General features: G+C 36.5%; 4 protein-coding genes across 11 annotated transcripts in view; 3 read left to right on the top strand and 1 right to left on the bottom strand.

The window, feature by feature from the left end:
- The first annotated feature begins 1882 nt into the window (after positions 1–1882).
- Positions 1883–6778, top strand: LOC111459218 (protein DEFECTIVE IN MERISTEM SILENCING 3-like). 4 transcript variants are annotated; one of them, XM_023102007.1, is made up of 8 exons: positions 1886–2120; positions 2229–2372; positions 2584–2698; positions 2791–3019; positions 3507–3698; positions 3822–4142; positions 4573–4798; positions 6287–6778. In XM_023102007.1, the coding sequence occupies exons 1-8, from the start codon at positions 2097–2099 to the stop codon at positions 6311–6313; spliced, it is 1278 nt and encodes a 425-aa protein (XP_022957775.1). In that variant the 5' UTR covers positions 1886–2096; the 3' UTR covers positions 6314–6778. The 4 variants fall into 4 exon arrangements, with proteins under 4 accessions (XP_022957777.1, XP_022957776.1, XP_022957775.1 ...); XM_023102006.1 differs by having other exon boundaries at positions 2782–3019; XM_023102009.1 differs by lacking the exon at positions 6287–6778 and having other exon boundaries at positions 1883–2120; positions 2782–3019; positions 3822–4165; positions 4573–4680.
- A 1471-nt stretch (positions 6779–8249) lies between these two features.
- On the top strand, positions 8250–13478 carry LOC111459217 (dipeptidyl aminopeptidase 4-like). Of its 5 annotated transcripts, none has more exons than XM_023102005.1 (9): positions 8250–8393; positions 8512–8581; positions 8863–9071; positions 9171–9213; positions 9735–10191; positions 10424–10618; positions 11378–11404; positions 11583–12680; positions 12798–13478. In XM_023102005.1, the coding sequence occupies exons 5-9, from the start codon at positions 9736–9738 to the stop codon at positions 13359–13361; spliced, it is 2340 nt and encodes a 779-aa protein (XP_022957773.1). In that variant the 5' UTR covers positions 8250–8393; positions 8512–8581; positions 8863–9071; positions 9171–9213; position 9735; the 3' UTR covers positions 13362–13478. The 5 variants fall into 5 exon arrangements, with proteins under 5 accessions (XP_022957773.1, XP_022957771.1, XP_022957768.1 ...); XM_023102003.1 differs by having other exon boundaries at positions 8512–8589; XM_023102000.1 differs by lacking the exon at positions 8512–8581 and having other exon boundaries at positions 8258–8393.
- Positions 13479–13803: 325 nt separating this feature from the next.
- LOC111459120 (probable pectinesterase/pectinesterase inhibitor 61) lies at positions 13804–16852 on the bottom strand. Its single transcript, XM_023101876.1, has 3 exons — positions 15909–16852; positions 15227–15363; positions 13804–14722 (listed from the first exon to the last, which is right to left on the bottom strand). The coding sequence occupies exons 1-3, from the start codon at positions 16847–16849 to the stop codon at positions 14022–14024; spliced, it is 1779 nt and encodes a 592-aa protein (XP_022957644.1). The 5' UTR covers positions 16850–16852; the 3' UTR covers positions 13804–14021.
- A 4489-nt stretch (positions 16853–21341) lies between these two features.
- The window catches only part of LOC111459706 (protein BOBBER 1-like), a 4794-nt gene continuing 3588 nt past the window's right edge, over positions 21342–22547 (top strand). The window contains exon 1 of the mRNA XM_023102728.1: positions 21342–21850. Within this exon, the coding sequence (XP_022958496.1) occupies positions 21397–21850 (454 nt within the window). The 5' untranslated portion in view covers positions 21342–21396. The remainder of the gene's footprint in view (positions 21851–22547) is intronic.

Genomic DNA, 22547 nt, shown 5'->3' with positions numbered 1-22547 from the left:
ATCTAGAAACATAATTAATATAATAATAATAATAATAATAATAAATACTTTTAAGTTATTTAAAAAGTCTCGTTTTAAATTTTTTTTTAGAAATATCCATCAACATCGTCATCATTTAGGCTTTGAGCCACATTCTTCTCTTCTCCTCTACTTCATGCTCGATCATCACGTGTTAACCTAAATTTTGGCTCGGGTCGAGTTTCTACTTGTATCTTTCACATCTAATTTTCTTTGTTACTTTCGTTTGTCATTTTAGTCCGAAATTATCTATAATATTAAAGCCTTCACGTCCAAATTAGAACTTTTAGCATAACTCTTCGCAGCTAGATATTCCAATCCCAATTTGAGAGTAAAGTAGAATGAACAATTATATTTTTAAAATATTATATTCTGTCCTTAAACTAAAAAAAAAAATTAATTTTTATTACTAAATATTGAAATTTAGCGAAATAAATAGTGACAATAATATATATATATATATATATATATATATATATATATTAGATAAACATGACTGATACGTGGAAATCACTACAAGGGGAGTAAGATTCAGTTTAATTTGTTGATCGAATATCTTAAGGCAAGAACACTTGTTTGAGATTCAAATCACTCCACAAGCAAGATCGATCATGTCTAGCTTGAATGATTCTTGTTGATCAAATATCTCAACGTAAGAACACTTGTTTGAGATTCAAATCACTCCACAAGCAAGATTGATCATATCGAGCTTGAATGATTCTGCATGCAACCTAAACTACATAGAAACTTAGTCATTGGCTAAAGAAAAGCACATATGCTACATTTTCCAAGTTCGCTTACAAATACAACATACATGACTTTATATAGCCTAAAAAATGAAATTATCAAAGACATTCCAAGAGTTGTAACATTCATAGTTTAGGGCCATAATTAACTATTATGTAAATGTAACCTAAAGTAAATAAGAAGTCTTATAATACAATAACTCTAAATTACTCGTAACCTCCCCAGCATTTATAACCATCAAACTTCATTCTTTTTCAATGTGGCATGAATTGAAATATCTTTTTGATAAATTTGACAACATTTTCTTCACATCTTCATTGAAGTATATTGTATGATTGATGTCTTTTGGTTTATATCAATGACTCTATTTGCTTGCCCAAAATATTCGAGGCTTACAATACTGTTGTTCGATATTTGAGAATTCTTTTGGCATGACTCTGATATCACATTAGATGAACACAACTCTCCACAATTATGATATTGTCCATTTTGAGCATAAACTCCCAATAGTTTTGTATTGGGATTCCCCAAAAGGCCTCCGTCAACGGAGATAATATTCTTTGATTACAAACCAAATCATTCATAGAGGGGACTTTCACCCCACTATACATACATACATACATGTGTATATATATATATTCACACTTTCACCCCACTTTCCCTGCCCTTTGTACACACTATCTGTCGCTCCTATTGATTGAATGGTTCGGTGAAGTGTTCGGATTATGGTGACGTGGGCGGTTCGCTGCCTGCGACGTCGCGAGAAGTCCACTGAACCTTATCATTTAGAGGAAGGAGAAGTCGTGACAAGGTTTCCATAGGTGAACTTGTGGAAGGATTATTGTCGATGCCTAAACATCAAACAACCCGTGAACGTGTTTACAAACTTTTTGTGTTGGGGGAGCATTTGTGTCCCCTCTGATGCCTAAACCAAAACCGGCGCAAGTCGCGCCAAGGATCTCAAACGAATAAGCTTGCCCCTTGCCCCAGTCTCGGTGTGTGAGGGGCAAAGCATTCTTGTCGTGTATATATATATCAATTTTTATAATTTATTTTAAAAGAAAAATATATTTGGATCATTACTACAAAGGGATGACTAAAAAAAAAAACAAAACAAAAGAACGAAATTGAGGAAGCACAAAATCGAATTGGGCGTTTGACCGGACTGGTAAAGAACCAGACCTCCACAGAGCGAAGCGAGGAGGTGGAGGAAGAACACCGAGAAAGACTCGCTTCACTGAAATCCCCAGCGCCTTGACGCCAATTTCTTGCATTCTGCATTCATATCTAACCTTAATTTCTCAATCCTGTACTCACTTCAGCAGCCGGCCATGTTTCAACAAAACAATATGCAGGCATCTCTCTTTCCCTATTGTATCTCTGTTGAAGAAATTGTAGCTGGATAGTTTCTGTTCGTTGAATTTCTCGACTGCGTTGGCTTCTAATTCTACTCTTTCTTGCAGCTGGCTATTCGGATTCCGACATCGCCCGCTCAAGATTCTTCACAGTACATGCAAGTCGATCAGAGCGACAAGTCTTTAGTAATGAGCGGTGATATGCAAAATGGGGGATTCACGCATGCGGAATACATCTTCAACTTCTCCAAGGTGTCCTCATTCTCATATGGCCTTCGTTTTCTCCTTCAATCTCTTGCTTTTTTTTTTTTAACACAAGTTTGTTTTTGGATTGCTGTTGTATGGATAAATAATGCTTGTGTAGGATCTCATGTTTTAGTCTCTTGGTTGACAATGGTTTGTTTGTTTATACTTTTAGCTAGCGAATTAAGAGTCTCAGGCATCATTTTCTTGATTCCTGCAGAAACTTGAAGAGGATTTACAGACGTTTGGCATGAAAATAAAACAGCACGAGGATAACATTAAATTTCTCAAGACTCAGAAAAACAAATTAGATGAATCCATCCTCGATTTGCAAGGTATTTTGTTTACTATTGTGTGTTAGAACTTATTGGTATTCCCTTTTCTTTTGTTTTGTATATCCACTTAGAATTTCATTTAGTTATTCTAGGCAAGTATCATTCTTCTGGCACACCTGTGGCTGAAAACGAGGTTCATTCCCATCCTCAAAGCGAAGAGGAAACGATGGAACAGATTATGCGGCAGGAAATGTCTGCTGCTGGCATTATATGTAGATTGAACACACATCATGGTATTCAGGCTTACAACATTACGTTGACCAAGGATGTATTGGGCATTGTTGCTCGGCTTGGAAAACTTGATGATGATAACCTTGGCAGGTCTGTTTGTCTTCTATTTCATTTTCCTCCATCTATTTGGGAATGTGATTTTTTTGGGAGGTGTTGAGTTTGTATTACATCTCATTTGGTACATTGTATTGAGCTTAACTATCCAAAAGGAAATGATATAAACCCACAAGTTTATGTATATCTGCTAGTGGTGGGCTTAAGCTGTTACAGTTCCGATACGGTAAAACAGCTTTTGGTGGGCCAAATGGATCAGATAATTTCCTATTTGTTTCTGGTTGTCAAATTTTTTGAAGAGTAGCTTAAACCATTAAGGGTGGATGTGGAAGATGGGTGTGCTTTTAGCATGATCTTTGATGTCTGGCCTCTCTTCTAACTATATTTATTTTGATGCGCCTTCCGTTCTTCCTGCTATGAATTGCTTGTTCTTATAAGGTTCAATTATATTACAAAATCAAACAAACAATATAAATAGTTTTGCACTTACGTGATTTTTTGTAAAAAAAAAAATCAATTGCAGACTGCTCTCTGAGTACCTGGGAATGGAAACTATGCTGGCAATTGTCTGTAGAACGTATGATGGAGTTAAGATGTTAGAAACATACGACAAGGAAGGTTGCATAAACAAAAGTTCTGGCCTCCATGGTCTTGGTGCATCAATTGGGAGGAACTTGGATGGCCGGTTTCTCGTAATTTGTCTTGAACATTTGAGGCATTATTCTTATATGCTGTCTCTGTTTGAAATTATGGAGTTTTAAGTTTGTAAACATTTTTCAGAGTTTTTATTTATGTATGATTTAATCTATGAGAATGCTAAAAGTACTTTATTTTGCAGACCGTATGCTGGTGATTTTATTCCTAATGATCCACAAAGGAGGCTTGATCTTCTAAAGCCAAGATTACCTAACGGGGAGTGTCCACCTGGCTTTGTTGGCTTTGCTGTTAACATGATCAATATTGATAGCACACACTTGTTTTGTTTTGCAGCCAACGGATATGGTCTCAGGGAGACCCTGTTCTATTCTCTCTTTTCTCGTCTTCAAGTATATAAAACAAGAGGTGACATGCTACAAGCTCTCCCTTGCATAAGTGATGGTGCACTTTCTTTAGATGGAGGAATAATCAAGGCTAATGGTCTTTTTTGCTTGGGCAATCAGTATGAAGCTCTCTTTCAAAATTGTAATTCAAGTTTGTCTGAATCATTTAGTAGACCTTGCTTTAGAGTTTAATCTCTCTTTTTATTTGTCAATTGCTTTTTGCCAATTAATCTAATTGGATATATATTGGTTGGTCCATGGACTCACTCCCATCCGAAACATCTTAATATTTTTGTGCTACTCAAATGTTTAGATTCCGAGCGATAATTCTTTGGCTTTTTATGCTGTCGGTGAAAACTAATAAGCACTGTCATCTATCATTTCCTGAAAATTCTTGATGCAAAACTATGCAATAGTGCTAGGATTGGCTTTACGTTTTCAGAAAGAAAAATTGAATTTTTGCTATGGCTTGTGGGCTTATTTTTGTTGTTCAATTGAAAGTTGGATTTTATTCAGTGTTAATCTCAGTTTTTTCATGTTTGGTATCAGGGAAGATGTTCAGTTGAGATTTCCGAAGGCCTCAATGAAATCAAGCCTGCCTGAAAGCTACATTGAATCTGAGAGGCAGATGAAAGAGCTCAAGTGGAAAAAGGAAAAGATGATTGAAGATATAAAGAGAGAACAAGCATTACTGAACAATTCTAAGCTCAATTTCGATAGGAAAAAGGCAGAGTTTCTAAAGTTCCTTGCTGAAAGTTCATCATACGCAGCTCAGGTAAGTTCTAAAATTTAACGAATACTGAATATAATCTCTGTTTCCTACAAAAAAAAAATACAATAAATGGTTCATCCTTTTGCATAAATAAGGATTTCTTTTTGGGATCCTATTCTCTGTTCTTATCTTGCGTATTGAAGCTCTTGCGTGTAAATAACAATGTGAATAATTTAATCCTCTCAGCTGGCCCTATTCTTATAGCAGCGAATCCAGTTTGCACCTCCATATAAAAAATGTCTCTTATGAGTCTTAAATTTCAGTTTTAAATCTCAAATGATCAACTCCCCCTTACTGTTAGAGGTTGAATAAATAGCAGGAATTAGTGGAAAAGGGAGCGGGTTCTAGTCTATTGTCTTCTGATTATCTGATTTTTTGTCCATTTCCAAGTCTTTTAAGCAATAGGTCTTACAAAGGAGCTCTCGGTTGCAAATTATATCTGGCTAAGAGCAGCCACCTTTGTTGACTTACAGAACTTCTGTGATTCCGAACTTGTGAATCCATATTATACTTCTAATAATCTTCCTCGAAATTGCTAGCTCTTCATGATTCATGAATATCTTCAACTTGCAAGTGACAGCCTTATATCATCTCTAGCTTCCCTCCATATGAAATCCCACCATAACTTATCTTTTTGTCCATATTAACTGAAATTTTGAACAGACGATTGTTGGGGGGGTGCTTAAAGAGGTATGATTTGAGCGAATGTGAGCCTACCAGCCTTGACATTTAAATAGGTCTGATTTGGAAATAGGGAAGTTCCACTTCTTCATTTTAGCCTTGACATTGTCTAATTTGCAGCCAAGTTGGCAACTTCTTGATTTGCAACGACGAGGTCTTAGAATTGGGGGAATGCTTGTAACTCTCTGCTCTGCCAATTCACAATTTACTTTCGTTGGTGTAATCATTTATGGCCTTCAAAATTTCTATTAATGAATGTTTGTGATTCTTTTGCACTGGAAAATAACTGTAATTTCATCTGGAAATTCAATCTTATGACCTGACCTTTCAAAGATCAACTTTGATGCTTATAATGCCACTCCTTTTACTCAAATACAATTGCTCGGAATGCACTAGGAGCCTGTTAAATTGACCCGACAAACTGAACATGTTCAGTTTGTTAAAAATCGACATCTGTTCAAACATGGTTCGACTGCTATAATATTGAAAACGTCAGCATGCTGTTAAATTAGTGTATGTCGCTTCGCTAGGGCCTGTTAAATTAGTGTGCCTGCTCAACGAACTCAATAAATCTGAGAATAAGGCAAAATACCCTGCACAAGAATCTGGTTATAGCTTACGATAATATAGGTTAAATTATAACTAAATCTTGTTTGAGAACCATTTAGTTTTTCTTTGAAAAGTTTGCTTGTTTTCTGTAAACATTTGAATTCATAATTGTTTATATTTTGAAAATATTTATAAATAGAGTCCAAACTTCGTTTCAACAGTGGTGTAATTCTGAATGTTATTTTAATTGTGAAATGACAGCAACAACTCTCAGTCAAGCTGCCGTAGAAAACACCAAGTTTTCCACTGTACAACTTGGGGAAGGAGCTGTCAGCTGCGATATTTTAACCTGAGAAAATGCATAAGCTTCCTATTTCATTTTTGAGGTAAATATCTTATCTTATGGTTTAGCTGAAGAACTTCAAGGAAATGGAATAGGAGGCTGTGGCATCTGTAGTTCCTCACTAGATTAGGCATTTTTTTTAGTGCTCACTGTCCAGATTTATTGAAACTAATGTTGTTTAACTGAAGAGACAACCGTTCTCTTGCATTGGATGATCGTTTAGTATTAGCGTAAGATAGTTCAAATGGTCAAGTCATATTCTTCCGAATAAGAAGTCAAATGGGTCTTTGTTGTCAGACTCTTTAACTGAAGAGACAATGGCTCTCTTGCATTGGATGGCGGTTTGTATTAGTCAACTTTGTCGTAGTTTAAGAAAAGCCTCCATTAGGATCGTTAAGTGTTAAAAGTTTCCGTAGCATAGTTTAAATGGTCAAGTCATATTCTCCCGACTAAAAAGTCAAATATTTGTGTTCTCTTATCAGGTTATAGAAAAACAAGTTTCTTTTTTTTTTCTCCCTACAAATTTTTGTTCACATGAACATAGCCATTAAAGAATGAGTGTTTTGATCCAAAATCATATATTAAAGTCATATTTAATAAATAGCTATCTCCTTACAAAATCAAAGCGAGGGTCACTGTCAAGTCTAAAGGACGTGGACAAATTTTAATCCACGTGGTGCAGCCTTGTTGGACTTTGTAAGATTTTTTGTATTTTTGAGATCCTTTGTCTCTTGTCACATTTTATGACATGTCATTAAAGTAAGGTTGTATCATATATTATATAATTCATGTCACTTCTCATTTACAATCATTCATATATATATATATATATATATATACATCTCTAATTGGGCTTTAAAGAAAATGGAAAGATAATGTAATGGGGCTTTAGGCCTTACGTGTATCATTGAAACACGTGCCAAAATCTTTTTGACTTTTAAATATGAATCCAATTTTTTTATATAAAGGAAAATGATTTTTTTTTAAATAGAAGCCTACTAAAGATGGTAATTTGGTGAAAACTCTTCTTTAATATATGATTTTATAGCTGTATAATGAAGTGTGAATTTTTTCGTACCTAATTATCCGAATAATTCAAGTTATCTTTTGTGTTTTTTTTTGGTATAGATTGAATTGAATTCTTGATAAATCGAAAAAAATAGTTTTGTGTGCGAGAATTTTATTGGTCGAGTCAATTGGACCAACCCTAAGAAAGATTCACAACCCAACCTTACCTTTAAAATTATTATAAAAAATTAAGAATATTTGATATTTGTAACACATATGTTACTAATGCAATGTGACTTATAAGCGTTTGATATTTAAGTTTTATGTAATTTTAGTTATTAATGTAATATTATTTTAAAAAATGAACAAACCGATAATCTAACTTAATCTATTACCCTATCAAAATACTTCAAATTAATTGGGAATAATAATTTTAAAATTTATTGAAAATACTAATTTAAAAATTACATATATATATATATACCACCTATACCACCTGTCACAATTGCACTGTTACAATAGTAAAGGAGGGATTGTACGACACTTGTTATAACCCAAAAAACAAGTTAGTTGGGTGAAACTTGCACTTTGCAGACAATATTATGCTTGAACCTCGAATCACATTTGAGAGAACTATTTTAAAAAATGTGAACGAGTAAAATGTTGAAAACAATTTTAAGAAAAACAATGTTGTAAGCTAAAAGCGAATAGAAAACACTTCACTTAAGGGTTTCGGAGTCGGGAAGAGTGGACAACAATATAATATATAAAAGAAGGAAGGAAAAAAAAAAAAAACCAGTGTTTGGAGTTGTTCTTGTTCTCTCCCTTTTCGTTGTGCTGTTTACTCAATGAAGCAAAAACTTGTGGGGGAAGTTCTCTTTTGTATTATGTTTTTGTTTACATTAGAGATTAAGGAAAGAGACAAACAGAGAAAGGGGAATTTTTCCTTTCTTTATATCTCGAGATTATGATGGATTAAGAGATGATGGGCACAGAGAACGAGACAGAAGCACAGAGGTGAGTGGATTCATCACTTCATTTTCCATCTTCCCCATGTGGATTTTCAATTCTGCGTTTCATTCTCTAATCGCCATGGATTATGATGATGCTTAATTCTTTTTGTTCTTCGAACCAGAACGTCAAAACTCGCTTTACCATTACTTCCCTTCACTCGAATGAAGTCTTGTTCAATCCCTTTTGTCGAGGTCAAGTGGTTCGTTTTCACTTTAACGCATGCGATTATAAGTTCTTGTGGATGTTTATGCTTTGTGTTTGATAAATCTTTGGAACTTTACACTGTTTGGAATCATGTGTTTCTTGTTGGTCCTCGAATTCTAGGTTTTGAATTTGGATGGTCAAATGTTTAACCCAAAATATCTACGTTTCCGATCTCTTCTTTTTCAGGAAATTACTGTTTCGAGGAATCTAGTTCCGGAATCTGAATTCTTATCGCTTTTGAGATTGATCGTTTTCGTCTGCTTTTCAGGTCTGCTCGATTTGTTCGAATCGAGGCGTTGACGAAAAAGTGCTTCTACTTTTGATGTTGAGTTTATGATTTCATCATTCGTTCCTAGGATTCTTATTCCTTGTGGATTTTGTTATACTGAAAAAAGTGTTGGGTGAAGTTTCATTACATGCGATTGGATCCTGTGAATGATCCCTTTCCCTTTTGATTCTTGGGGAGCATCTTAAAATGTAATGATTTGTTAAGAACAGTTCTTGATTTTGTTTTTCGTTTTCTTTTCTGTGAAAATTCTGGAACTACAAGTCTTTAATCCGTTTCATTTGATATAGGTTGTGGAGAAGCATGTTCTATCTGAAACTGAATTTTTCTAAGGTATCTATCTTATCTTGAGATTGGTTTGGATACACTATCATGTGACCTTTGAACATTACATGATTCCTTTGAGCAATTCTATGATAAGCGCGAGTCTTTAGTTCTATGAAATCGTAATTCACAACGTTGAATGGTCTCATATCTATGGCGACTAACAATTTTACGATAATCTATGAAATTGTAGTTTTAATGATTGAATAGTCTTGTATCAGAGTTTTGAGTAAAATGTGTTTTAAGCTCATTTAGAGCCCTTATATTTGATATTACTTTCCAAGGTTTTTTTATCTGAAAATTCTGTGCATCCTTATCTTGCTTCCCTGTATCAATCTCAATCAGTTGTTCTTTCGATCGCTTTCCCTCCCCTATTTGCTTCTCTCATTCTTCTGATGGATGTATGGATAATTTCATATCATATGAATAAATAATATTAAAAGCAAACCATATTTACTTGTTCATCTGCCATTTATTAGATTATTTGTTTCTTCTTTCTTCTGGTAATGTTCTGTTTGGTTGTAATCCAGTATGTTCGGTGTAATGCAATCGGTTGATGAGGACACTGAGCCAAAGAATTTGAAGCGTTCAAGGCCACCTCCATACAACATGACTGTCACTCACTCGAGTGTTGCTCAGAGTTTAGATGACTCCTTTCTTTTCCCAGTTGAAGAGATTGTACAATATCCATTGCCTGGATATGTTGCCCCCACTTTGATTACTTTCAGTCCAGATGACAGTTTTATCACTTACTTGTTTAGTCCTGATTCTACCTTAAATAAGAAGGTTTTTGCTTTTGATATCAAAACTTGCAAACAGGAGTTGATTTTCAGTCCTCCTGATGGTGGGCTGGATGAGTGTAACATTTCACCTGAAGAGAAATTGAGGAGAGAAAGATTGAGGGAACGTGGTTTGGGAGTAACCCGGTATGAATGGGTGAAAATGAGCCCCAAAAAGAAAGCAATTATGGTGCCTCTGCCTGCTGGGGTTAGCACTTTCATCTCTTTCAAGTTGTCGTACTATTAATCATTTTTGTCAAAATACTATTTGAAATTAAGAAACTTAGTTTCTGGTCATTGAAGCAAACCATTTATTCATTGATTTTGCATCCAATTGAAATAATAATGATAATCGTAAACGATTTCTTCTTTATGAAGTACAGGCACTACAACTTATTATCATACAATATCGATATACTTGACGTTCTCCTTCTATGCAGATTTATATTCAGGATTTTCTTGGCTCGACGCCAGAGCTTAAGCTTTCCAGTAAACCCTCTTCACCAATCATGGATCCACATCTCTCACCAGATGGGTCCATGGTTGCATTCGTTAAAGATGGGGAGCTTCATGTCATGAATCTAACATGCTTTGAAGTGAGACAGTTGACTGTTGGTGCTAGCAGAAACATTTCGGTAAATCTACAGCCATTGTTTGTAAACTCTAGTTTTCTGTTGAAGCTAATTTTTTCATCGTTCTACTTTCGGCTCGTGACATGTTGTAGCAAATGGAGTGAGTTGGACTTTAGGAAGTAGAATCCTAGAGCTTGGTTGTCCTTTCACTCTTCATCTGCGAGATCTCACACCGGTTGGATAGGGGAACGAAACATTTTTTTTAAGGGTGTGGAAACCTCTCCCTAGCATACGCGTTTTAAAAAGCTTGGAGGGGAAGCCCAGAAGGGAAAACCCAAAGAGGACAACATCTATTAGCGGTGGGCTTGGTCTGTTGCAAATGGTATCAGAGCCAGACACCGGACGATGTGCCAACAAGGACGTTGGGACCGGGATAGATTGTGAGATCCCACATTAGTTGTTGAGGGGAATGAAGCATTTCTTTTAAGGGTGTGGAAACCTCTCCTTATCATACGCGTTTTAAAAACCTCAAGGAAAATCTCAAAGAGGACAATATTTGCTAGCGGTAGGCTTGAGCTGTTACATCATTTATGCTTGCTTACCCGTTTATAGTATTTACAGTTCAGCAATTAGCATTTCTAAGCTTTCCTTTACCATTGTTTGGGTTCTTCTTCTGAGAGGAAGAGCAATTTGGTTAGGTTTTCGGTTGGCGTCTTGGTTGAAGAAGTTCATGACAGTGTATTAAGTATGACATAAATTTTTAACATTTCGTCTCTTTATTTCTCCCCTAGAATCTGACACTTTTTTTTTTCCAAACTGCAGCATGGAATTGCAGAATATATAGCTGAGGTGAGGATACCACCATCTGCTTTTCACACTGAATCTTGAAAAGAATTATTCTTGCTTGGTTGGCAGCCGGGGGAAATGAAATTTTTTCTAATGGAAGAGAGTAGAAATAATTAGTGATCTTCAACGACGTGTGGCTTCGTTTTTTTTGGATTATAGCTGGAAAATTTTGTTTTTTCAGGAGGAAATGGATCGGAAAAATGGGTACTGGTGGTCGCTCGATAGCAAATATATTGCATTTACACAAGTTGATACCTCAAAGATTCCTCCCTTTAGAATCATGCATCAAGGTAAAAGTTCGATTGGTTCGGATGCACAAGAAGATCATGCTTATTCATTTGCAGGAACTTCCAATGCCATTGTTCGTCTCGGCGTTGTCTCTGTTTTTGGAGGTCCGATTACTTGGATGGATCTTCTTTGTGGAGAAACCGAGGAAGAGGAATATCTGGCCCGAGTCTGTTGGATGCACGAAAATATTCTTATCGCTCAGATTCTAAATAGGTTACATACCAAGCTGAAAATTCTCAGGTTTGATATCAAGACAGGCCAGAGAAAGGTTTTGCTGGTAGAAGAACAAGATTCATGGGTTAACTTACATGATTGTTTCACACCACTAGACAAAAGTATGAGCAAATATTCTGGAGGATTTATATGGGCCAGTGAAAAAACGGGATTTAGACATCTTTATTTGCACGATGGCCATGGTACGTGCTTGGGGCCGATTACCGAAGGCAACTGGATGGTTGAACAAATTGCCGGTGTCAACGAGGCGACCGGGCTAGTTTATTTTACTGGAACTCTTGACGGGCCTCTTGAATCTCATCTTTACTGTACTAAACTAACCACTACCGGGAATACACCATTGGAGCCACCAACAAGATTGACTCAGGGCAAGGGGAAACATGTCGTTGTACTCGATCATCGCATGACGAGGTTTATAGACACTCACGATTCTCTCAATTCTCCCCCAAGGGTGTTGCTCTGCTCCTTGAATGATGGAAGTGTCATTTTGCCAATTTTTGAGCAAACACTTGCAATTCCAAGGATTCAAAGGCTTCATCTTGAGGCTCCAGAAATCGTTGAGTTACAGACTGGTGATGGGGCATTGCTCTATGGAGCTTTATATAAGCCGAACGAGGCAATATTCGGGCCACCGCCATACAAAACTATGATCATTGTGTACGGTGGTCCGAGCGTACAGCTAGTTTGTGATTCATGGGTAAATACGGTCGACATGAGAGCTCAGTATCTGCGTAGCCGGGGGATCTTAGTGTGGAAGGTTTGTACATAATGCATTTCTTTTGGATTGTAGCTTCCTTCCTTGCTTGAGTTCATCTGTCCATGGTTGTGTTGGATCATTAGTTTTTATTCTTTTTGAATGGTTTGTTGATTGCAGTTAGACAACAGAGGAACCGCTCGACGTGGACTAAAGTTCGAAGCGTCTCTAAAATACAATATCGGCCATGTTGATGCAGATGATCAATTGGTTGGAGCAAAATGGCTGATCAGGCAGGGTTTAGCAAGAGCTGGAGAGATTGGTTTATATGGATGGAGCTATGGTGGCTTTCTCTCTGCAATGAGCTTGGCCCGGTTTCCAGATATATACGGATGTGCTATATCTGGTGCCCCCGTTACAGCTTGGGATGGGTACGACACGTTTTACACAGAAAAGTACATGGGATTACCATCTCGAGATCCCGAAGTTTACGAGAAAAGCTCGGTGATACATCATGTAAATAAGATGACTGGGAGGCTGTTAATCGTGCATGGGATGATCGATGAGAACGTACACTTCAGGCATACTGCAAGGCTTGTGAATGCACTGATATCGGCTGGAAAGACGTATGAACTACTGATATTCCCCAACGAACGACACATGCCTCGACAGCACCGTGATCGGATCTACATGGAAGAAAGAATCTGGGAATTCATTCAGAGGAACTTGTGTAAGGTAATCTAGTCTTTGTTGTTATTTAGTAGTGGCTCTGAAATGAATGGTGTGTTTAATCCCATGTGAAATATTCTATGATTTTAAACCCTTTAGAAATAAAAGGCTCCACTTACTGAGTTCATGTGACTTGCTTGTTATGAATGATTGGTAAATTGTATTTTAGTCCATAGAGCCGTTTCTTGCCCCGTCCCGTCCCCCCGCCTCGGCATAGCGCTTCACCTTCCCGGTTTTGTTCTAACCTTCCCGGTTTCAATATACGATCACATTTGCATACTTTGAAACAGATTGGAACGTAATAAAAGTTAAGGATCCAGATGGATATTAATGAAAATAGAATAATCCCGGAAATTATAAAGTTTAGGTCTCGGTTGAAGAATAATCGCCCGTTTTTAGCATTTGGCTAAGAATTAAAATATTTTATTTTGAATGCAAGAACTACAAATATTAAAAATAAAACAAGAAAACAAATTTATTTTGAAAAAATATATAACGATGATACAACAAATACAATCACAATTATAACAATACATAAACTCTCATATGGCACACATTATTTTCTGCTCTTTTCTTCATTTTCCCCAACAGCATTAATCAAAGGAATGAAACTGTACACGTGTCGTCATCAACCACATCCTAAAAAATTAATACTACAAAAATAGTATTGCAATTTTAGTTAGCAGATAATCCGGCCGAAAACGACACTCCAGTGGAAGGCAACCACGAAGAGCCATAGATAAACTGTCCGACAGTAAATTTGGTGGCTTCAATCGTAGAAGTAATGACCCGATAACCTGGCCAGTTGACTCGCTGCCCTGTGGCAGCACCAGGCCCAGAATTCATATACTCGCCGTAGTAAAGAGTATCGAGAGCGAAAGAGCCTTGCCACTCGAGCCAACCACGTGGATGAATGTGATCCCCCATTGAAGATACCATGTAAACAACTCTAGAGTATAATTTCCAAGGGCGACCAAGGAAAGTCGGAAAAGAACCTTTGGAGGCTTCAAGATCAGTGGTGGCGAGGATCTTGCAAGCATGGATGGAGATTCCAGTATTCTGATTCGGATCCTTTCGGTTTTGAGCAGTGATGGTGTTCTTCTGTTGGGGCATAGGCTTCCGAGCATAAATGTTGCAGCTTTGGAACACCACCACCGCATTTCCAAAAATAAAGTCCACTGTACCATATATGTCACACTCACGAAAAAACTGTCGATTCGAGTGTACATACAAAGTGTCTTGATAACCAATTATGTTGCAACGATACACCACCGCATGGTCTGCACTCACACGAAGTGCCACTGCTTGGTGCTTGCTTGGCCCTGCCGTGTTCTCGAAAGTCATATCTCGTAAAATTATTCCTGTCCCAGAACCGGCTGCAAAATAACACAAATAATAATTTATTTATCGTATATAAAATATTTATAACATTAGGTTATATGAAATTAAATTACATAGTATAAACTTTGACTTTACTAATTAAATGCACCAATTAGCATATAAATATGAATGGGCCCACTTAATGCAAAGAAGAAACGAGGCTACATGCCAGTTGGCAAACACAGCTGGAATTTACAATTTCTCGTATGATTACGTGGATAAATCAATTAATTATTTTGTAGCCTAATAAATGCTTCAAAAATTAGCTTAATTTATCATTATCTTTAAATATTATTCCAACGCTTACTCACTCAATGCTTATCCTAATAAAACATTTAATTAATATATTTATATTAACACATTAATGCACTGACGACACGTCATCACTAGTTTTATTTTCTTTCATTTATCTATTTATTTATTTAAACTTAATTCAAAAGAATTAAAAAAAGAAAAAAAGTTTTGGAATAAAATTGAAAAAAGAGATGGAGAGTATATACCAAAGGTGGCGGTGCGAAAAGTGGTAACTTTGTCAAAAACGCTTTTGCCACCTGAAATGACGGTTATGCCCTTCCCATCTCCCACAAACATCAAGTTTGTCTTCTTCCTTCCCACCTTCAAATTCTCTTCTTCGTACCTGCAAAATTACATTAATACCCTTTAGTCTCGACTTTTAACTATTTAATTGTAGTGTATAGAAAGATTACTGCATACTGTATGCAGTAAAATATTGTTAAGTTTCAGTTATTATCAATCCACTGACTTACCACTTTTTTTTTTTACTGTAATTCTATAAAATTTATTATTATTATTATTATTATTATTAATAAGAAAACTATAGGTTATGAAATGATAAATAATAACATGAAGTCAATGAATTAAACATAGGATAAAAGTTGTTAAAAATAATTTATTTTTCCTTCCTTTTAATGAGGGTTAAGTTGATTAATTATGGCCTAATAATTCCACCAACTTTAGGGCCCCATAGTTTTCTATTTTTTTAAAATTAATTTTTTAATGTTATTTTAATAAAATATTCCCAAAATTTTTATTATTTTTTAAAAAATAAAAATGTATTTTGATTTGTTTATAAAATATAATTAATTATTTAGAATGTTTTAATAAAAATAGAAATTATTTCCATTAAAATAAAATTTGAATTTTTTTGAAATTTGATCTTACTTTCCAGCCTTAATGTAGATAACGATTCGTCGACCACTAGACGACGGCGCCGCCTCAATGGCCTCAGCCACCGTCTTGAACTTCCCACTCCCATCCTTTGCAACAACAATATCCGCCTGAATGGCCGAAATGGGAGCAGCCAAAAGCCGCCTATCTTTCCCACTAACCCACCCGGGAAACTCCCCCTCCGCCACCGCGACACCATTCTCCGCCGCCCACTCCCTATCACTCTCCATCAACCGCCGCCTATTCTGCACCGGCAACCCCTCACCATACCCAGAAAAAATAGCCAAAGAATTACTAATCATCTCCGACAAATCACTCAGCCTCGCCGCCATTTGATCCTTGACCGGGTCATCCACATCCGCAAATCCATCACTACACGTGTCATGATAAGTCAACGCAGCACTAAGCCACGTCATGATGTCATGGTTAGAAGCTGAGGTGGAGAAGAGAGAGAGAGAGAAGGCATCAACGGCGTCGTTTAGAAGCTCAATACAATCTTGGTAAGCAGAGTGAGCTAAAGGGTTATTGGAGATTTGAAAAACGGGGATTTGAGAAGAGGCGTAGAGGGCTTTAGTGAGATGTTGGAGAGTTAGGTTGAGAGAGATATGAACGAGGCGGTGGACGTCGGCGGAGAGAGAGCCGGGGAAGGAGAGGAGAGAAGAGCGGCAGAGAGAAGGGTAGAGAGTGTGGCTGCAGGCGTGAGAGATGGCTTGGGTTGGTTTGTTGTGGGGGAAATGGGAGCTTTGGGAATGGAGGAGGACGGCGGCCGAGACGGCGGACGCAGTGATGAGAAGGATCGAGATAAGGGAAACGAAGAGAATTCGGGTGCGGCGGCGTGAGGCGGAGGAGGACGGTGGATTGGGAGTATGAGAAACTTGGAAGGTGGCCGGCGTGTCGCCGGAGGCGGAGGAGTGGAGCTTGTTGTAGTTGTTCATGGTTGAATGTGGATTTGCATGGGAGAAGAATAAGCTTTAAATAAAGGGGAATGGTTGTTCCTTGGTCTACGTCGAGAGGAGCAATCACCTGTAACCGATTCCACCAGAATCAGAGGATAAATTATTCTTCATTTTTAAATAATGGATTACAAGAAATTAATTAAAAAATATATTGTTTATATAAATAATTTGGTTAATTATTATATTAAACAAGTTGACCGATGTGACTAAGGAGTGAGTAACGGGTTGGTCCATGATTTAAATTTTAATTAGTGAATTAATTGTGATAAAGATTTTGGTTTCATATAATTGTCCCTTTATATTCATTCAAACCCATGTGGCCACGTCACCATCATTTTTATTTCTATAATTTTATTTATTTTTTAAAAAATTAGACGTAAATACTCGAGTACAAAGTTTGAGAAGAGGATGAAGATAATAATCGACCCATATAAATTCAAGATGCAATATCCCGAGCAAAGGTTCAAGAATTTTCAAGGCCTGTCTAATCCAACCTTAAACAGGTCGGTCCATGAATTTGCCCAAGCCTATTTGACCGCCTACTTGGGTGTTCGACCTTGGCTTGTTTGGCCAATCCTTTCAAATAAGGTCCTGGATCTAAGCCCTAAACTCTAAACCCGAACAAATCTCTCTTAAAATTAGTCGAGAGAGAGAGTACAAGTGGGAAATTAATAGGCATGTGAGTGGTTGATGATGGTAGGGAACAAAAACCAAAAATGAACCCCTCAATATAAGACCTTTTCAAAACCCTAACCCACGATTTTAATTTTAATTTTGTTGATGTTTTCATGCTTCTCCCAATCCTTTTAGCTCGGACTGTAATTGTAACAACCAAAGTCTACTATTAGTAGATATTTTTGCTTTGGCTCGGCACGCATCGTCATCAATTAAAGACGAAACATTTCTTATAGGGGTGTGGAAATCTCTTCCTAACAAATGCGTTTTAAAATCGTGAGGTTGACGATGATACATAACGAGCCAAAACACACAATATTAACTAGCGGTGGGCTTGAGTTGTTACAAAATTTGTAATTTAATCTTAATTATATAATAAATTATTATTATTATTATTTGTAATTTAATTTCAGGGTCGTCACTGCAACTTCGTCTCCTGTTCAAAAGTCTAATAGGAAAATGGGGCAGTAACAAACACTAAATTATATATCAACATGAGTATAGCTCAATAATAATTGACTGTTACTCTTCTTTCTAAAGTCGAAAATTCACATCTTCATATCTTTGTATCTATTATACTAAAAATTATCAATGATCGAGCGAGAGGGGAGGGCTTTTTGTTTAGATACCCTCGAATCCGAAGCTAAGAAATGGGTAAATTTTAGATAAGCTTTACGTGCTTATTGGAAGTCTCTATTCAAACTTTTCCTTTAGGCTTTTGGGCCAAATTCTTCCATTGCCACGAAATAGACACAAAAATGCTTCACCAATCGATGGACCCGACATGGCCTAATCGCGTGTAGTAGAGTCGACTAGATATGACAAAAATAAAGATTCCATTTCATCGTGGCTAAAGTTGAAATTTTTTCCCTTGATTCTTACGACGAAAAAGAAGGTTGTCAAATTACAAGTTTAGCCCCTCTATTGGGTCAACTTTTAAAATATCTCATATGTTCTTGAATTCTCGATTTTATGTTTAATAAGTTTATGTGCTTTAAAATTTTCGATCTTCGATCTTATATCTAATACATAAAAAATGTGTCGATGTCATATGACTTCAGTGTTATCATTAGACTCCATACAACTTTATCCTATTTGCCCTTCACTTTCACCCGTGAACAAACCATTAGTGTTTAAAGTACTCTTGCAATATCATGCTTGCCCGTTTCGTTTGATCGAATGATGATTTGATATTATGTAGTAATAGAAGACTCGAAAAATAGTAGATCAGCTAGATAAAACAATAAAAAAAAAATGCACTAAAAAATAAATTATAATTAAATTAATAAACTATAGCTTTGAAGCATTTAATGTTACTATATGCTCGTACAATATAATTTTTTATTTTTATCATAATATCTTTTTAAATATATTTATACCCATTTATCTTTCTTACTCAAGAATGTCTATTGAGTCACTTGTCACAATCGCACTTTGATGGTAGCGGACTGCGATTGTGCGGCACTCACTTTTCCGCAACAAGTGAGTTAAGTCTATTCGTTCTCGCATCGCCTACAGGCAAGCGACGTATGCTTGAGCCTCTAGCCCTGGTTCAATAAGAAAGTTTTAGAAAGCGGGAGCAGAGAGATTTTGAAGGAGAGTTTTGAAAGCAAGATTTAAGAAATTGAGATTGGTGTTATATGAGAATGTAAGCAAAAGACAACAACAGCTTACTGCATATAACTATGGGGTAAGGAGAAGTTGACAACTAATCATGTCCCTTACCGGAACAAAAAAAAAACATACTTTATGAACGATGTCTAACTTATGTTGTTTGATGTAAAAATTGGGAAATTTTTTGTTTTTTTTTTTATTTTTTATTATATGATTCAACTTTTTTTAGAGAACAAAAAAAAAAACATGAGCTAACTTAGAAAATTGACAATCATTTTCTTTGTCTTGTTTCTTAAATTTGGAAGATGATTGAGCAATTTGGTTGTGTTTTTATGTAGCTCTAAAGCAACCTTAACCAATTGCAATAATGAGTGGGGAAAGATTCAAAAGAAAATATTAATGTTTTTTTAAAAAAAAAATCTCTCGACCCATTAAATTGATGTCGAAGATAACATTCTGGATTTGTTTTTTTTTTGTTCGATAATATTTAGAGTGATAAGATTCGAACATATGATCTCTTAATCGATAATATAAAATTTAAATTTATTACCCCAAACGTACACGTTATGTTAGTTTGACCATGCTCGAGGGTACAACAAATGTTGTACTTAGTCCAAAAGGAAACAATAAGATATGATTAAAGGTAAATTCAGTAATCATAATTAAATAGAATGATTCCATCTTAAGTTAACGACTAAATTACCAACTAATTAGTTGCACTTACATTAATGATTGTGGGACCCAATCCAAAAGATGGCTACGATCTATCATCACATATTGACATGCCCACTCACCAAATGACACCTTTATGTTTCTATCAAAGAGATAATTCAACGATTAAAATGTATCTATTGGATAATGGTAATTACGGATGACCAGACTGATAAAGATGATGTTTTGAATTTCTACTGTTGTGTATAGGTAATCTACGCGGTCTAAAACTCTTCATCTTCTCAAATAACCTATTTTATGTGGAACGCTCGTATCCCATTTGATTTCTTCCATCTTCAAGTTTTTTCATTTCCCTCGACCTCTTATGCTCTAATTGGTCCCTCTTGAACCTTCGGTTATAGAAAATGGGTAAAGCTAGGGTTTTCGACCAATTATATATGTAACGGCTCAAGCCCACCACCAGCGCAACCCTAACCCTCAGCCCAATGATCCAAGCTTTTGTTGAAGCAAAAACCCTTGAATCAAAGTAATTAACACCTTCTTATATAAAATTCGGATCAACTAAGAGATAAGGTTAGAATTAGATTAGATCGAAGATCTAGGAGCAAGCTTTGGAAATCTTGTTCTAAATTGAGTCACTCCACAATCGTACTTGATCAAGGCTTGATTGAATGACTTGAGTGCAATTCTACCACAAGAATGCCTTGAAACTTAGAAATGACAAATATGATGCTCGGATTTCTAACGGAAACGTCTCAATTTGAGATCTGAATTACATTCACCCACGAAACTTATTTTTACATAACATATTGTGGGTATTTATAGTCTCCCGACAAAAGACGTTTGTGGTCGGGATTTATTCCCGAAACTTATTTTTACATAACATATTGTGAGTATTCATAGTCTCCCTACAAAAGACGTTTGTGGCCGGGATTTATTCTCGATCCCCTTTAATACATATTTTTTGGGCTTTCTCTCTCGGGCTTTCCTTAAGGTTTTTAAAATGTGGGACGACGTTTTTAAAATGTGGGCTTTCCCTATCGGGCTTTCCCTATTGGGCTTTCCTTAACGTTTAGGACGACGTTTCCACACCCCTATAGAATGGTTTGTTCTTCTCCCAACGAATGTCAAATCTCATAATATAGTTGCCAACATCGAGCCGTGTAACAACGGTCGATGGTGAAGGAAGAAAAAAGAAAAAAGAAAAAAAAAAGTTTTTAATTTTAATCATTAAAAATTAATAAAAGATAGATGTCACGTCATGTTAAAATTGTTGGGTTTGAACTTACAAATATAATTAAATCCATTTAAAAGAAAAAGAAAAAAAAAACTAGAATTGACCTTCAAGCCTAAGCCCATATATTCATATTCGGCTGGACCAACTATTCTCAAGATATCAATCTCGAAGCCCAAGCCCATTTATCCCAATTGGGCTGGCCCAACTCTTCTCAAGATACCAATAATGGATTCATATAAATAGTCGTCGGAAATTTCAGGCATAAACCCTCAACCTGTTGGACCGATTATCACCCGCGATCTAGCGATTCTGCCAGCTTCTGCCCGCCATGGCGATTATCTCTGAATACGAAGAAAAGGAAGAAATCCCAAAGCCGAAGAAGCCTTCCTCCTCCTCCTCCTCATCTGCACCGTCGTCCTCATCATCTAAGCCCTCTCAGTTCAGTGCAAACTTTGACCCTTCAAACCCTCTAGGGTTTTTAAACGAGGTTTTCGATTTTCTTGCCAAGGAGAGCGATTTTCTCTCCAGGGATAGAGTCGAGAAGGAAATCGAGACGGTAGTGCGTAGAGCTGTGGAGAAGAGAAAGAAGCACGTGGAGTCAATTGAGCTTAAAGGAAAGGCCGAGAAGAGGATCAAGGAAGAGGTGGGGAGTGTGAAGCAGGAAGCTGCGCCGGTGACTGTAAAGCAGGAGCCGAGGAATGTGGCATCACCGTCAGAAGGGAAAGTGGATGTGAAGTTGGAGGAGAGCACCGAGGAGAAGAAAGAGGAGAATGGTCCAAGAGGTGAGCTTTCTTTTATCCCCTTCCCTTTCCTCTACTTGTTCGTTCTTCATTTTGTCAATTTTTTTTTAATTAACTGTCAATGATGCAGCCAACTGGCAAGGTTTTTAGCAATTAGACTGATGAAGTTGACATTTTGATGTAGAATTATTGGTAGTAATTTATGGTTCTTTGTTTGAATAATTAATGGCTTTAGTTTGTAGTTAGCTAGTTTTTACTTGGATATTAGGTTGTAGATTAATCCATTGATCCTCCATAAATTGAAAGTAGAGCTCTTTCGAGTTAGTTTTAGCTTCAGTCCCTTTAGGTACGTGTATTTCTTTGAGCGTGGTGATTGACTTTTAAGTTTCGAATTAAAGTATTTGGAGTTCACAAGTCGTGATTAACTTTTGTTGAGAAATTTGTATGGAAAATATGACTGCTCTCTGGGATGTGGAGTATAAATTTTATCCTCTTGAGTCGAGCATTATATTCTCTTCATGCAGTTAGATAGTTTTTGTCTTCTCTTTTGATAATGAATTTGCAGAAGATGTCTAGAATTCCACTGGAATTTGGAACTCAGTATGAGGCTTACCCTATCAAATTTATGAAATAAATCGTTGTTTCCTTGTGAGTTCAACTGCCTGACCTGACCCTAATGATTATGGTTGTTCAAGTAACTTTGCCAAAGTAGTGTACCCCCCCCCCCCCCCCCCCCCCC

The sequence above is a fragment of the Cucurbita moschata genome, unplaced genomic scaffold, assembly GCF_002738365.1.
Source record: "Cucurbita moschata cultivar Rifu unplaced genomic scaffold, Cmos_1.0 Cmo_Scf00022, whole genome shotgun sequence".
Classification (NCBI taxonomy): domain Eukaryota; kingdom Viridiplantae; phylum Streptophyta; class Magnoliopsida; order Cucurbitales; family Cucurbitaceae; genus Cucurbita; species Cucurbita moschata.
Note: the sequence above shows the minus strand (reverse complement) of the source record. Positions and strands in the feature narration are given on the sequence as shown.

Coding starts and splice junctions, on each gene's coding strand:
- LOC111459218 (XM_023102006.1), top strand. CDS start 2,097: ATGTTTCAACAAAACAATATGCAG. Junction 2,699..2,781: donor ATCCATCCTCGATTTGCAAG/GTATTTTGTTTA, acceptor AATTTCATTTAG/TTATTCTAGGCAAGTATCAT. Junction 3,699..3,821: donor ATTTGTCTTGAACATTTGAG/GCATTATTCTTA, acceptor TTTATTTTGCAG/ACCGTATGCTGGTGATTTTA.
- LOC111459217 (XM_023102005.1), top strand. CDS start 9,736: ATGTTCGGTGTAATGCAATCGGTTGATGAGGACACTGAGCCAAAGAAT. Junction 10,192..10,423: donor TGGTGCCTCTGCCTGCTGGG/GTTAGCACTTTC, acceptor CCTTCTATGCAG/ATTTATATTCAGGATTTTCT. Junction 10,619..11,377: donor GTGCTAGCAGAAACATTTCG/GTAAATCTACAG, acceptor TCCAAACTGCAG/CATGGAATTGCAGAATATAT.
- LOC111459120 (XM_023101876.1), bottom strand. CDS start 16,849: ATGAACAACTACAACAAGCTCCACTCCTCCGCCTCCGGCGACACGCCG. Junction 15,364..15,908: donor ATCTACATTAAGGCTGGAAA/GTAAGATCAAAT, acceptor GTAATTTTGCAG/GTACGAAGAAGAGAATTTGA. Junction 14,723..15,226: donor TTTTCGCACCGCCACCTTTG/GTATATACTCTC, acceptor GTTATTTTGCAG/CCGGTTCTGGGACAGGAATA.